At 37.2% G+C, this 14,616-nt stretch overlaps 1 protein-coding gene across 2 annotated transcripts in view; it reads right to left on the reverse strand.

Annotated features, from left to right (window-relative positions):
- The window catches only part of LOC102586283 (mediator of RNA polymerase II transcription subunit 23), an 80,202-nt gene that overhangs the window by 51,912 nt on the left and 13,674 nt on the right, over nt 1–14,616 (reverse strand). For both annotated transcript variants that reach the window (XM_006349402.2, XM_015309588.1), the window contains exons 8-9: nt 3,836–4,116; nt 3,476–3,559 (exon numbers count right to left, since the gene is read on the reverse strand). In XM_006349402.2, the coding sequence (XP_006349464.1) occupies nt 3,476–3,559; nt 3,836–4,116 (365 nt within the window). The remainder of the gene's footprint in view (nt 1–3,475; nt 3,560–3,835; nt 4,117–14,616) is intronic.

Genomic DNA, 14,616 nt, shown 5'->3' on the forward strand with positions numbered 1-14,616 from the left:
CAAAGATTTAGAGATACCTAACTTATCACTTTGCATGTAATACACTAGGAAAAGATTGCGATTACTAGGATTACTCCGTTATGAGCTTGTGGGGAACACGTATACCCTAGTTATTTCTCTCATCTTGATAACAACCAAAATTGAGTTTTGATTACTGATTACTTATTAAATTCTTACAATTTGTTTCACAAAAACCCCCATTTTTATTACTTGTTTCTGGAAGTAATTTGATTAATCGAATATAATTGTTGCTTAAATTAAAGTCTAAACCATTTTCCTCGTGGGATCGACCCCAACCTACAAGTTGGGTTCTTTACTTGATAACGACCGCTTATGCTTCTTTAGGGAGGTGTAATTTGAGCGTATCATGAAGCAGCCTTGATAGGGCCAGATTCGGTTCATGATGCTATGAAGAAAGTTCAGCTCATTAGAGATATAGACTTAAGACAGCCTAGAGTTGTCAGAATTCCTACGCAGATGTAAGGAGAAGGTACTTGGAGTTCCAAATTGATGATTGGGTTTTCCTGAAGTGTCACCTATGAAGGGGCATAGGGGGTGATGAGATTTGGCAAGAAGGGGAAGCTCAGTCCTAGATATGTAGGCCCTTACAAGATCTTGAAAAGAGTTGGTAAAGTGGCTTGTGAGTTAGAGTTGCCAGCAGAACTAACAGCAGTACATCCAATCTTTCACATTTCGTTGTTGAAGAAGTGTGTGGGTGATCCGGCATCTATTGTACCTTTAGAAAGTGTAGTTGTGAAGGATAGTCTCACTTATGAAGAGGTACCAGTTGAGATTCTTGATCGTCAAGTTCGAAGTTGAGAAACAAAGAAGTCGCTTTAGTTAAGGTTTTGTGGAGGAGTCAGTCCGTAGAAAGAGCTACTCGGGAAGCAGAAGCAGCCATGAAGGCCAAGTATCCTCATCTCTTTCCTTCTGATTCCATTCCTGCTTGAGGTAATAGTTCCTCTCCAGTTTTTCAGTTATTCATGCGTAGTTTTAGTCTTAGTATCATGTTCCTTCAGTTAGTCTTGCATTTTCAGCGTATTTGCATGTTCTTGGAACTTAGTTCAGTCAGAAATCAGTTTCCAATATTTAGTGGTAGGGTTAACCGCTCTTTCCCTCCATCTTCAGCTAGTGTAGTCTTCATTCGAGGACGAATGTTCCCAAGGGGGAGATAATATAACACCATGTATCCTAGACACACCAAAATGCAGATTTCAGAAGTTGTAGGTGCCACCGACAAGCACCACCCGTGGACCGTAGGGTGACCCACGGACCGTAGGTGGGGTCCGTGGATGGCCACCTGCAGCCCTCCCCAAAAAACCCAGAAAAATTATTCTAAGTCCAGACCTACGCCAGGACATACGGACCATTGGTCAGACCACGGTCTGTGGTCCAGGCTGTGGTTCAGACCCCCCAAAATCCCGTCTCTGAAGCCAAACGACGATTGACCAGAACGGACCATTGATCCATCCACGGTCCGTCGGTTGGCCCGACAGCTTTTAAGTCAGGGGTCGTTTGGTCTTTTCCAGATGCGTTGGACCCCTAAACTATGTTGTTTAAACCCTAAACTACGTAGTTTTGGTCAGTTTTAACCTAGTAACTTAATTAGAACTTACCTTAGTCAACTCATTCACCAAAAGTTCATCAATCTTAGAGCAAAACAAGAGGAAAAGTCAAGCAGCCCTAGTTCAAGAACGCAGCAAAGTTTCTTCAGTTCCAACCCCGAAATCGAAAGATTTCTCCGTGAATTTCGTCACCAGGTATGTGGGATTTCACTAGTGGGTTCCTTTCACCCATTGGGTCCCTAAAATTCAGTCAAATTCTTGATTCCCTCCATATTATCTAAACCTAGGGTTTCTAAAATTTCAGCAGATTATTATGAATTAGTTATTTTAATGTTCCTAATCAGATTATCATGTAGTAGTATCGTTTTTTCCCAGATTCATGCATAAACTCAGAACCCTAGTTATGTAGTTCGTTTAGTTCATGAATTACATTAGCTAGGACAGATAAACATACATGCCTCAGTTTCGAATGTTTCATTATCAGATATACAATGTTGCATTTTCATGTCAGATTATTGAGCTATCCAGTTTACTTCAGTTATACTATAAATTTCATATATTTAATTGGGTGTAGGCTTGTACCGAGTTGGACTAAGGTCAGTCACCCTCAAGTCCCAGAACTACGTGCCCCCGTAGGTTTATAAGTCCCCTCTGTAGGCATCAGTTTAGTGATCACGTCAGTCATGCCTCTATACCTCCGGCAGGGTATATTGAGTCCTCTCTATGGGGCGTATACATCGGACTCAACATTTAGCTCATATGGTTTTATATCGATTATTAGTAGATCCCACAATCAGATTCTATTGCATTAACCATATTATCAGTTACATTCAGATCTCAATCTCAGCATGTTATAAACTTGGTCATTGCATTCAGTTAGTTCATGTTCAGTATTTTCAGTATAGTATCATGCTTATCTTATACTATTGCTCAGTTATATGCTTTGTTCAGTTATGTATATTGTTCAGCTTTATTCTATCTTACATGTTCAGTACCTTTCAAGTACTAACGCATACTCTGCGCTACATCTTCTCGTGATGTAGGTTCAGGTCCTCAGCATTCAAATTACGCATAGATCAGTTCCTGATCTCCAATTCAGCAGCATCAGTGGTGAGTCTTCATTCTTCGAGGACGATTGACATGATTATCTCTTTTCCTTTCAGTCTTGGTTTCAGTTTTTACTAGATTTAGCTAGGGCATGTCCTAGCATTTCTAGTCAGTTAGAGGTTTTATTTCAGACATAGGTAGATTCAGTTTTAGCTTTGGAGTTTGATATTTCAGTTGTCATTGAACTCACAGATTATTTATTCAGTTAGTAATGGGTATTCCCCATCATTTCAGTTTATGATGATTTAAGCTTCCGCACAGTACTTTCTTAATTCAGTTATCTTTAAGTATGCTTATGATATGCCAGCAAGGTTAGCTTGGGGTCACTCGTGATCCTAGGTCTCGTGTTCGCGTCTTGGGGTAGCTTCGGGGCGTGACATAGATACTCTCCAGAGATATTGTTATGAAATTTGTGAAGTCAAACGATCAGCTTGTAGATATCTTCACCAAGTTTCTGATCGGACCTCATATTAATTACATCTGTAACAAGCTAGGTACATATGTGTATGCACCAACTTGAGGGGAGTGTTAGAATAGGAATAAGTATATACAATGTTACTTAGAATAGGAATTGGAATCCTAGTTGGAAAAGGATTCCAATGTAGTGTCGATAATAGGTTTTCAATGTAATAATGTAGATACACAATTCAATAATATTATTTTCCAATATTTCACACGATTCTCAGGAGGTTTCTTTGCTTACTGAAGGTTAATACAATGAACGTAAATCCACCGAATATGCGTGACATGCCAGAGATTTAAATATCAAAAAAGGAATATTAGAAGGGGGAAAGAGAAGTTACAGTTAGAAGCGAACGGAACAACGAATGGGGAGAAATGAGCATTAACCTACAGTATGTTTCAACCATAGCAATGCTGGGCACAGCCTGCAATGAAATGAGAGAATGATATTAAACATTTTTAACGGGTGCAATGAAGCATCAAAAGAAAATAAGGTGGAAAATGCTGGCTAGCTCCAGTCAGAATAGAGTTAGTATGATAATAAAGCTGTATAACAATCCACGGAACAACATGACCCAAGAAAATAAAACCATAAGAAAGAGTGGGACAAGATTGACCTCCAAACTTTCAAAACTCTCAGCGTACAGCTTACAGAACTTTTTTTTACATAAAGAAGAAATGTCATATGAGTTTATCAGTACCTGTCCAGAAAACATTGATTCTTCCATCTGAAAAGCCACTTTCAAGCATAAATTTATGGACAATCCCGATAACAATGATATCGGCAGGGGGCTAACTTCACGCATCACCATTAATCTCTCATTGGACTGCAAATTTGGTCCAGGTAAATGCTCAGTAACCCCCGCAGAGGTTAACCAGTTCATCACAGTTTCACAAGCAGGTTGAGCCATTGTGTAGGACACAACCCAAAACATCCCAATTGATCTATCATCCAAATTCATATAATCCATCATGCGTTCCCCTGATTTTATGCAAAAGAAAAAACCAACAATGCTAATCAAAAGAAATCTCAACAGAGAAGGGCTTGGGGAGGCAAAGTAATATGCAGTAGATATGAACTGAAGATTGCCCCGTTCCAGCCAAACCTAGTTTAAACATAACGACCGATCTGCGTTCAATAGAATTGGCTGCATGAAAGCGCAACAGAGAAGAAACTTGGACAGGAAAAGGCTGTGCAGCATTAAATTTAACTCACAGAGACAGGAAAAGGTTGAGCAACATTTAATTTAAGAACACGACCTCAACATCTACTCCACAGAGACTTGGACGGCTGCATATCAATTGAACCCAGGTGATTCTGCTCAATTCCTTATTCGTTACCAAGCTAAAGTTACCTGAGCTCCTAAAAGTATCTTCAGTTAAGGTTCAGCAGTTTCATTGCTGCTTGCCCTAGAAAAAGAGGTACTCCAACATCACACGAGAAACAAATTACCCTCAGTCTCCTCTACATGAGGTCATTTGACTAGACAATGAATTTAGTTGGCCTTAGTTTGTTTTTTTAATTAAGTAATAAATTTCATTAAAGAAAGGGCAAAAGCTTGCGCGTATACCAGAAGTATAGCCAAAAAATAGAAAACCTTACAAGCAGTCCTGTTTTTTTTTTTACAAATAACGCTCAATCATCTATACATGTAGGAACCTTATGGTTGCAACAAAAAGAAAGAAGGGAATATAGGGTATTCCCCAAGTGTACAAAGTATTTCTCTACTCCCTCAAAAGCTCTCATATTCCTCTCTCCATATGATCCACATAAGTACTAGAGGGGCAACATCCCATGCCCCGCATCTTCTCTTCCTTCTTCTAAATGCACAACTAAACATTGTTTCTTTTTCAAAGTGTTTGGCAGCATCCACTCAAGTCCAAACCATCTTAAAATTTCCCACCATAAACAAGAAATTGCCTGACAATATAAAAAAGTGATGCACATCTTCTCCTGATTCATTGCACATGAATACCAACTGATACAACTAATTAACCTCTTCCTGAGATTTTCCACCAATAAGATCACTCTCCTCAAAGCTAGCGAAGTGAAAAGAACACATTTTTTGGTACCCAACGGATCCATACCAATATATGTGGAAAATCACACTCTAGTTAAAAGCTTCTCATAATACCAGTTTCAGAAAAAGTATCTCATAATATGACTTCACTAAACGAATGCAATTTCGGCCCACCTCCCATCTCCATACATCATGGTTATCCATAGTACTTTTTTGTTGAAGCAATTCAATCAAGTTTTAATTCTTCAAACTCCAGTCTTGCAAATTTCTCCTAAACAAATCCCAATGCACTTCTCCCCTTGTATACTCCATAACAGTTGAACTGACATTTTTTTTGGGTAAGAAATTCTATATACAAGTTAGAAAATGTGATTATCAAGATGTTGTTCCCTCACCAACTAGATTCCCATAAACTCACCCTACTCCAATCACCTACTCTGAAATATATACACACATTGAGCTCTTCAAAGAACAATTTTAGTCCTCTGCCTACTTTCAAAACCCCATACGTCTCCGCAATCAACCCTTTCCCAAAAAGCATTCACCTGTAACCCAAATCTCCATAGCCACTTTCGAAGTAGCGCCTTGTTAAAGACCCTAAGATCTTTATCCCCAAACCCACCCCAATACTTTGGTGTGGTGACAATTTACCAAGTGACCTTTTTATCCCATAAGAAATCCCTCTTATGTTTTTCCATCTTCCCTATAACACTTACTGGGGCGTGTAACGATAAAATGAAATATGTGGGAATGCTCAACAGTGTATTCATCCCCCCCCCCCCAATAAATATATGTTGCCAACTTGCAACTCTCTTTTCTACCCTTTTTATCACCGGATGCCAAACTGTCAGGTCCTTATTAGTGGCTCCTAAAGGTAAACGAAGATTAGTAGAAAAAGCCCCAATCTTACAATTCATCACATGAGCTAAGACCTCAATATTATTCACCTCACCAACTAGGATGATCGCACATTTTCTCTAAGATATAAACAAAAGCAAAGAAACGTCAAAAGACAGTTAGAAAGGTAGTTTGATTATATAATGGGAAACCGATGCACTAAGCTCCCGCTATCTGCATGGACTAGGGAAGGCCAAACCACATTAGGGAAGAACTCATTGTATTACTATCAGGTAAAAGGACACCCTAAAAAATTCCTATGAAGAATGTCTCAAAACTTCAATTTTTCGACCATGATTGTTTATAACATTCAATAACTTTCTTTAAAAGTAAGACATTTTCATAAAGGATTCAATAATTTTACATAAAACAAGAGAAGCACCCCAAAAAAGTGCAACATATGAACATGATCAGGATTGTATTATTAATTTAACGCAACATCTCTTTTAGCATTTCCAAACCAAAGACTAAAGTATTTTCTAAGTATTGAGGTTGCTCAGTTCATATTAGGTATTGTTGTTCCACAACGGAAGTATGACTTGAGGAGACAGGAATGATGGGATATAGACCCATTGACACTCTTGTGGATCCAAATGTTAAACTCCTGCCAGGACAAGAGGATCCACTAGATGACCCTGGAAGATATAGGTGGCTGAGTGGTAAGTTGAATTATTTCACTGTCACTAGACCTGACATTTCCTTTCTTGTGAGTGGGGCAAGTCGGTTTATTCTTCTCCTTGTAATAGACATTGTGATGCAGTTTGTCTACATTCTGCATTGTATAAAGTTAGCAACCATGAACAAATTGTTGAAAATACAAATGTTGATTAGTCAGGATCACCTTCTGATTGGTATTGTACATTTGGATATTATGTTTAAGGAGGTAATTTGGTGTCATGAAAGATTAAGAAACAAAGTGTAGTCGCTCTATCGAGCAATGGTTGTAGCGACTTGTGATCTAGATTTGATTAAATAGTTGCTCATAGAACTAAAATTTGAGGAAACCAGTCAGCTGGAACTTCTGTGTGATAACCAAACAGTCGATCATATAGCACAAATCAGGTATTTCATGAGAGCACTAAGAACATTGAGATTGACTGTCACTTTGTCATCGAAAAGATACTCTCAGTAGAGGAGCAGGCCCATTATCCACCGAGTTTAGAAGGCTGTGATTGGTCCAAAGGGCGGGTCACAGACGGATTTCTCGGTTATCAAAAAAAAAAAAAGATACTCTCAGTAGCTATTGTTACAAAATCTGTAAAGTCAGATGATCAGCATGTAGATCTCTCACTAGTCCTCATATTTATTACATTTGTAACAAGATTGATGCATATGACTTGTATCTTGAGAGGGAGAGCTAGAATAGGAATAAAAATAGAATGGCATAATACATAAACATGCCCTTTAACTTGGTCTCAATTGGAATCTATTCCCTCCAACTTTGGATGTGCACAAGTAGGCACATAAACTTATATAAAATTGAACAAGTAGGCACTCGCGTCTTACATGACATAATACGAATCAATTCGAGTGTATCTCACGCGAATTGTCATGTAAGACGTGTGTGTCTACTTGTTCAACTATATACAAGTTTAAGTGTACACTCAAAGTTGGAGGGCATGGATGTCAACTGAATCCAAGTTAATGGGCACGTTTATGTATTATGCAAAATAGAATTGTATACAGTGTCCTATGTGGAGAAGGATTGTAACATAGTGTCTATAAATACGACTCAGCGTAATAATGTAGAATACATAATTTAATAATATTTTACTTCTTTATTTCTCACAACTATGTTAAAGATAACAATACAACTAAACCCTCATCCCAAGCTAATTGGGGTCGGCTACATGAATCCTTACTCATTTGAGCCCATCTCATTCCAATATTAATTAACTAGGCCCTTCAAGACTAGAATTTATCTATATAGTCTACTTTCCACCGACATAAATCCTACAAGACTAAGGACAATCCTACCAAACACTAGACCTAATGTGAGGTTACAAGTTACAAACATGCCTAAGCCTCAATTCCAACTAGTTGATATCACCTTATACATCTTTTTCTTCCATTATGGATTCAAAGAAACCGGAATAGCTTCCTTCAATGGTTGAACTTAACTTGAGAGTTGAGATATCACCACTCTTTGTTGATACTACCGGATTTCAGTCCCCCTATATGCAGCAACACCTTTATCAATATTCGTGAAGACATAACCCCGATAGCAACATGATTTCCACCAGACTAACTCCAAAAGTCTAACACCTTAATTGGTCAAAACGAAACCTTGGGAACAACATAAGTGGCATTAGTTTATTTTATTTTTTTGCAAATTGTTGTGCATAGGGCTGGGCATATTTTGGTTCAAACCGAAAAAACCGACCGAACCGAACTTTTTTAATTTCGGTTTCGGTTTTTCGGTTTATTCGGTCGGTTTCGGTTTCAAAATTTAAAATTTTGGTTATTCGGTTCGGTTTTCGGTTTTTGGTTTTTAAATATTTAAATTCGGTTAAACCGAAAAACCGAATTTAATTACTTCACTAATCCCTACAGGCCCTACGCTCAAAAATAAATTCCCAAGCTCAATATCAATGCGGCCCAATTATGTAATTGGAGTGACCCAAATGGCCAATTCCCATATCTGAATCCCAAATTACTAAGGACTGAATTCTAATTCCCAAATAAAAAAATTAAAATCCCTAGTCTTAAACTCTGAAATCTCAACTCTCGTCTTTGAAGTCGCACTAGCTATATCCCTGTCTGTGGTAGAAGTTATATTAATATAGCTAGTGAATGCCTAATGGTAATTTGCACAGGTGGAAACTTGGGATGCATAAGTAATTTTTTCTTCAGTAGCATTTGGGGCAAGAAGTACTTGTGTTGTGGCACATTTTTAAGTTAACCATACTGGCAGGCTTGTGGAGTTATTGTTCATGTGGATAATAATCCACATCATAACTTGTAAGGTACCGTACATATGGGCAATGGGCAAAATTGTACTTTTTTTCCGGTATGGTAGGTAGTTTTTATTCTCCTCACTAGTAAGTGTAACATAGAGAGACGAGACGAGACGAGACTCGAGAATATTGAGTTGTGGTCTTGTGATTGAAAATGTGTATCATTGTTTTATTGTTGATTAAATTTGGTTAAACCGAAAACCGAACTGAAATTGTAAAAACCGAACCGAACCAAATTTATTTCAGTTTGGTTTGGTTAACATTTTCAGCAAATCGAAAAACCGAACCGAAATTTGAAAAACGAACTGAACCGACCTAACGCCCAGCCCTAGTTGTGCACAACATTCCTATTTTCATTGTTTTAGTGGATTCGGTGAAGTTAGTTACAAACCATGAAAATTCTAATGACCGATAGAGAGGAAATGAAGACCTTACCAAAAAACAGAAGCAGACAATAAAGAGGAGGGGAGGCAATAGATACGCTGATGGTCAACACCTTATTTGTGAAATCAAAAAAAATCACAAAATGAAGGAATTTGTTTTAAATTTGTACACTGTTTAACGTGTCGGTTAAAGGGTGACGGCACCATAATTTTAGGGGTCCAAATTTTCCTAATATTGTGTATATTAAATTTATATTTTTATCATCAGCATGAATAAATTTTTTAGACAATTATATGTTATCTAATGGATATCTATATGTAAACCTCCTCAAATGTGATATTTGAAATCGTTACAAAAAGATAGGTTACCAACTACAACATGTAAATAAAATTTAAGGGTGTAAAAGCTGTCTAACATTGGCAGTTAACTACTTAACTTAAACTCATATATATTAGGCGAAATGGTCTAATGGACACTTGTACTTGTATCAGTTTGTATTATGGATCCTTCTACTTAACGATTTGTCAACTAAACCCTTAACTCGATGAAACTCAACATATTAAACCGCTCTGATCATTGACCAAGCTTATGTGGCAACTTAATAATTTAATTGGAGTAAATGCGTGATTTCACGCACAAAAAGAGAGTAACGTAAAATTTTAGACCAAAAATAATTAAAAGAAAAATAGAATAAAAAGACCAAAAAAAGATAGAAAATTAATTCACTTATTTCCTCTTTTCCCCACCCCACCCCTCCCCTCCCCATATCTTTTTTCTTTCTACCATCACCCACACCATTCTTCCCCACCGACCCAAACTCCCATTTCTCTCTTTCTCCCCTTCCCCACCGCTCTCCAGTTTCTTCTTCTCTTTTTTTTCATTTTCTTTTCTCCCCAAATAATAATCGAAATTGTGCTTTAGTTTGTGAGGTGGCAGATCTGATCATTTTGGTAGGCAAAAAGTAATTGTTAAATGCCTTTGAGAAATCAGATGGAGTATGTTGTGTAATTGTGTACAAATATTATGATATATTAAGGTATTTTAGTGATGATTTGTTGGCATTAATGGAGAAAAGAGGTTTATGGTGTTTCAAGTAAGGGACAAGTGGTAAAGAAAACACGACCGGAAGTTATGAATGATGAAAATATAGAAAAGAAAGGTAATTTTTATGATTTAGGGAAGTGGTGATAATGGTGAAGATGGAAGGTTGTGGTGATGAGATTTAATGTAAAAAATGGAGAGAGAGGTGGTCAAGGGTGAATGAGGGAGGAATGGAATGTAAAAAAAGAAAAGATTGTATTTAAAAAAGAATAAAAAAATAAGTGATGTGTCATTTAAAATCTAACGTGGATGATGATGTGTCATTTAAAATCTGACGTGGATAATGGTGTGTTTTTTGTTGAGCGTTTGAAGTTCACACAAAGCCAATGGTTAAAATGCTGAGTTTCATTGAGTTTAAGGGTTCTGTTGGCACAGGGTTAACTAGAAGGGTCCAAATACAAACTCATACAAGTACTAGAGTCCATCAGACCACTTCGCCTATATATTAATTTGTTTTTTAAAAAAAAAGTGTTTTAAAGATAACTGTACAGATTTTCATAGTAAAAAAAAATCATTGAGCATAAATTGTGAAACAAAATAGTCTTTTCTGGAATCCCTAAATCATACATGAAAATAATATTTCCTTGCCTTGTTTACTGATGCAACCAACATCATCAATGGGTCGACATTATTTTCATTTTCTTTTACCTTTCTCTTTGAATAACATGTAATTTCTCTTTTAATCTTTGATATTTCCTGACCTTTTTCCAAATCACAGAAACAACTCTATAAAGTAAGAGATACCAAAGTAAATTGCCAACTAACTTCTAAAAAAAATAAAGCAAAAGAGTGATTTTATGCAGGTCTTACCACTACCTCTCCGACGTAGAGAGGTTTTTGAAAGACCCTTAGCTCAAGCAAAATCAAAGCAATAATTCAACGAGAAAATGGTGTGAGAAATATAGGAGAAGAATATTATTGAATTGTTGTTGTTGTCTACATTATTACATTGAGATCCTATTTATAGACACTAGAATACAATCCTTTACTAAGTAGGATACTATTTACTATTCATGTTCCTATTTGTATTCCTATTCCTCTTCTAAATAGGATTGTATAAACCTATTCCTATTCTAATAGGATTGTGTAAACCTATTCCTATTCTAATAGGATTGTATAAACCTATTTTTATTCTAACACTCCCCCTCAAGCTAGTGCATACAATTCATGTACCTAGCTTGTTACAAATGTAATTAACACGAGGACCGATAAGGGGCTTGGTGAAATATCTGCAAGTTGATCAACCGACTTCACAAAATTGACAATCAATCTCAATGTGCTTAGTCTTCTCATGAAATACTGAATTTGATGCATAATGCCGATAAAACACAGTGTTGGAACTTTCCAAACCAAGCTTGCAAAGGCTGTTTCAGACCATAGAATGACTTACATAATCAACATACAAGGCTACTAAACTCCCCCTGAGCAACAAAATTAGGTGGTTGCTCCATATAGACTTCTTCACACTGCAGCGATCGTTGTAAGTGCTCAAAATCTAGTATAAAGTATATGGATCATGTTGGAATCAATAGACGAGTTGATATTAGACAAGAAAGTCACCCAAAAATTGGCCGGAACATGCTCATACACCAGAGTATTAGATTTGATAGCTAAAAGTAGTTACAATCTAACAAATAATATTATATGGGTAGGGTCGGAATGATGTCATGACCTAACTAGAAATTAGATATTATATAGGATAGTTCGAATTGATGGAACGACCCCATTGAAAAAGAGAAATAATATGGGTAGGATCGGAATGATGGCACGACCCTACTGAAAAAGAAAAATTATACGGGTAGGGTTGGAATGATAGCACAACCCTATGCAAGTCAGATTTGAGGAGTCACCGGAAAGACGAATGGAACTATGCAAATCAAATCTGAGGAGTCACTGAAAAGACACATGATGATATGCAACTCAGATATGAGAAAGTAGTTCGGAAAAATCTACGGTACTACACAAATTAAATATGAAAAGTAGTCCGGAGAGATGCACGGTACTACGCAAATAAGATATGCAAAAAAGGGTAGTCATCGGAAGGATGGCAAGGTGCTACACAAATTAAATATGAAAAGTAGTCACCAGAAAGATGGCACGGTGCTACGCAAACCAAATATGAAAAAGTAGTCACCGGAAAGATCACACGGTGCTACACAAACTAAATATGAAAAAGTAGTCACCAGAATGATGACAAGGTGCTACACAAATTAAATATGAAAAAGTTGTCACCGGAATGATGGCACGGTGCTACACAAATTTGATATAAGTAGTCACCGGAATGATGGTACGGTGCTACACAAATTAGATATGAGAAAATAGTCACCAGAAAGATACACGGTGACCCAACTTTTGCTAACATAATCATTGGCTGGACGGGCGGCATAGATGGATAATAGCCGCCCGTCGGCAGTGGAAGCTCTTTGATTGTTTACTAAGATCGTAGAAGCTCTGATACCATGTGAGAAATATAGGAGAAGAATATTATTGAATTGTTGTTGTTGTCTACATTATTACATTGAGATCCTATTTATAGACACTAGAATACAATCTTTTACTAAGTAGGATACTATTTACTATTCCTGTTCCTATTTGTATTCATATTTCTATTCTAAATAGGATTGTATAAACCTATTCCTATTCTAATAGGATTGTGTAAACCTATTCCTATTCTAATAGGATTGTATAAACCTATTTTTATTCTAACAAATGGTAGTGGGGAAAAACATGACAACTAACAGCAAAGCAATGTGGAGCGCATATATGCAAGGATCTGTAACAACAAGAAGGTGTGATCACCTAAACATAATAAACCACAGATTCATTTATTTTTAATAGCATATCCAATTCCACCCAGCCCAATTCAGTAGAAAATTGGATTCTTCAAGATAAAGAAACACAGTTCTGCCCAAAGACAATGCAAGGAGCAGAAAAGAATACTAAGAAGGAGATAACAGCTGATTCAAGTGGTATTTTGGGTAACGTGGCTATGCTAAATATGGGAGAATCAGAGGCACAAGTTCCAATTGGGGAGGTGATGATTGGGAGGGAGGAAAAAGAGGTATGCAATATTGAAGACCAAAGAACATCAACCTCTATTGAAGAATGTGAATTCCAAGAAGCAAAGCTACTATGCACGCAACAGCAACTTTTAATCACAGAAAAAGAGAAAGAAGTTTCTGCTTGGGTGAAACAGAATTTGCAACTGTTACTACAGGTTGACAAGGGCAGACACCAAGAAGTTGTAGCAGTATGCAAGAAGACAAGGTTCAAAGGCTCTAACGAATTGAAAAGTTTAGTAGCTTTTGATGTGAAGTTCCAAAGTGGGGGGTGTAGAGATACGGGGAGAAACTTCCTAAATATTTCTTGATGCAATTTAAACTTGTCTCAAAAAATAAAATAAAAAATAAAAAAAAGATAAAAAAAACTCGTCTCATGGAACTAAGGGGTTTGAATAGTAGGGACAAATGGAGGGTTGTCAAGAACATTATGGGGGATTGGAAAGCCGACATTATTTGTCTTCAAGAAACCAAACTAGAGGGAGATCTTACTGGGCTAGTAATGCAGATTTGGGGTGATACATGGATCAAAATGGCATGTTTGGAAGCTAATGGGGCAAGAGGGCAGATAATGATGCTTTGGGATAGTAGAATGTGGAAAATGGAAGTTTTAGAGATAGGGACATGACATATACCCTTACCTGTAACTTGGAAGTTTGAATCACAATTACAGGATTTCTCATGTCATATTACAAGAGTGTATGCTCCAAATTGCTATGTGGAAAGAAGACTGGTTTGGGAAGAAATTGGCTCTATCAGAGGTTTAATAGAAGTGCGCAATTTGTGGTGATTTTAACGAGGCTAGATATGTTTCAGAAAAGAGGAACTGTATCAGGAGAACAATAGGGATGAGGGAGTTCTCTAATTTGTTCAAGGACCTAAACCTAGTTGATCTTCAACTAGAAATGCAAAGTTCACCAGGTTCAAAGGGGATAACCACCTGATAGCTTCAAGAATTGATAGGTCCTGGACCTGGTACCTCAAGAAGGGGATGATGCTTTTAGCAACTTGAAACAGTACACTATGTAGAGAATATAGTCCGACCACTCCCCAATCATACTCC

This window comes from Solanum tuberosum, unplaced genomic scaffold (assembly GCF_000226075.1).
Source record: "Solanum tuberosum cultivar DM 1-3 516 R44 unplaced genomic scaffold, SolTub_3.0 scf00106, whole genome shotgun sequence".
Lineage (NCBI taxonomy): Eukaryota > Viridiplantae > Streptophyta > Magnoliopsida > Solanales > Solanaceae > Solanum > Solanum tuberosum.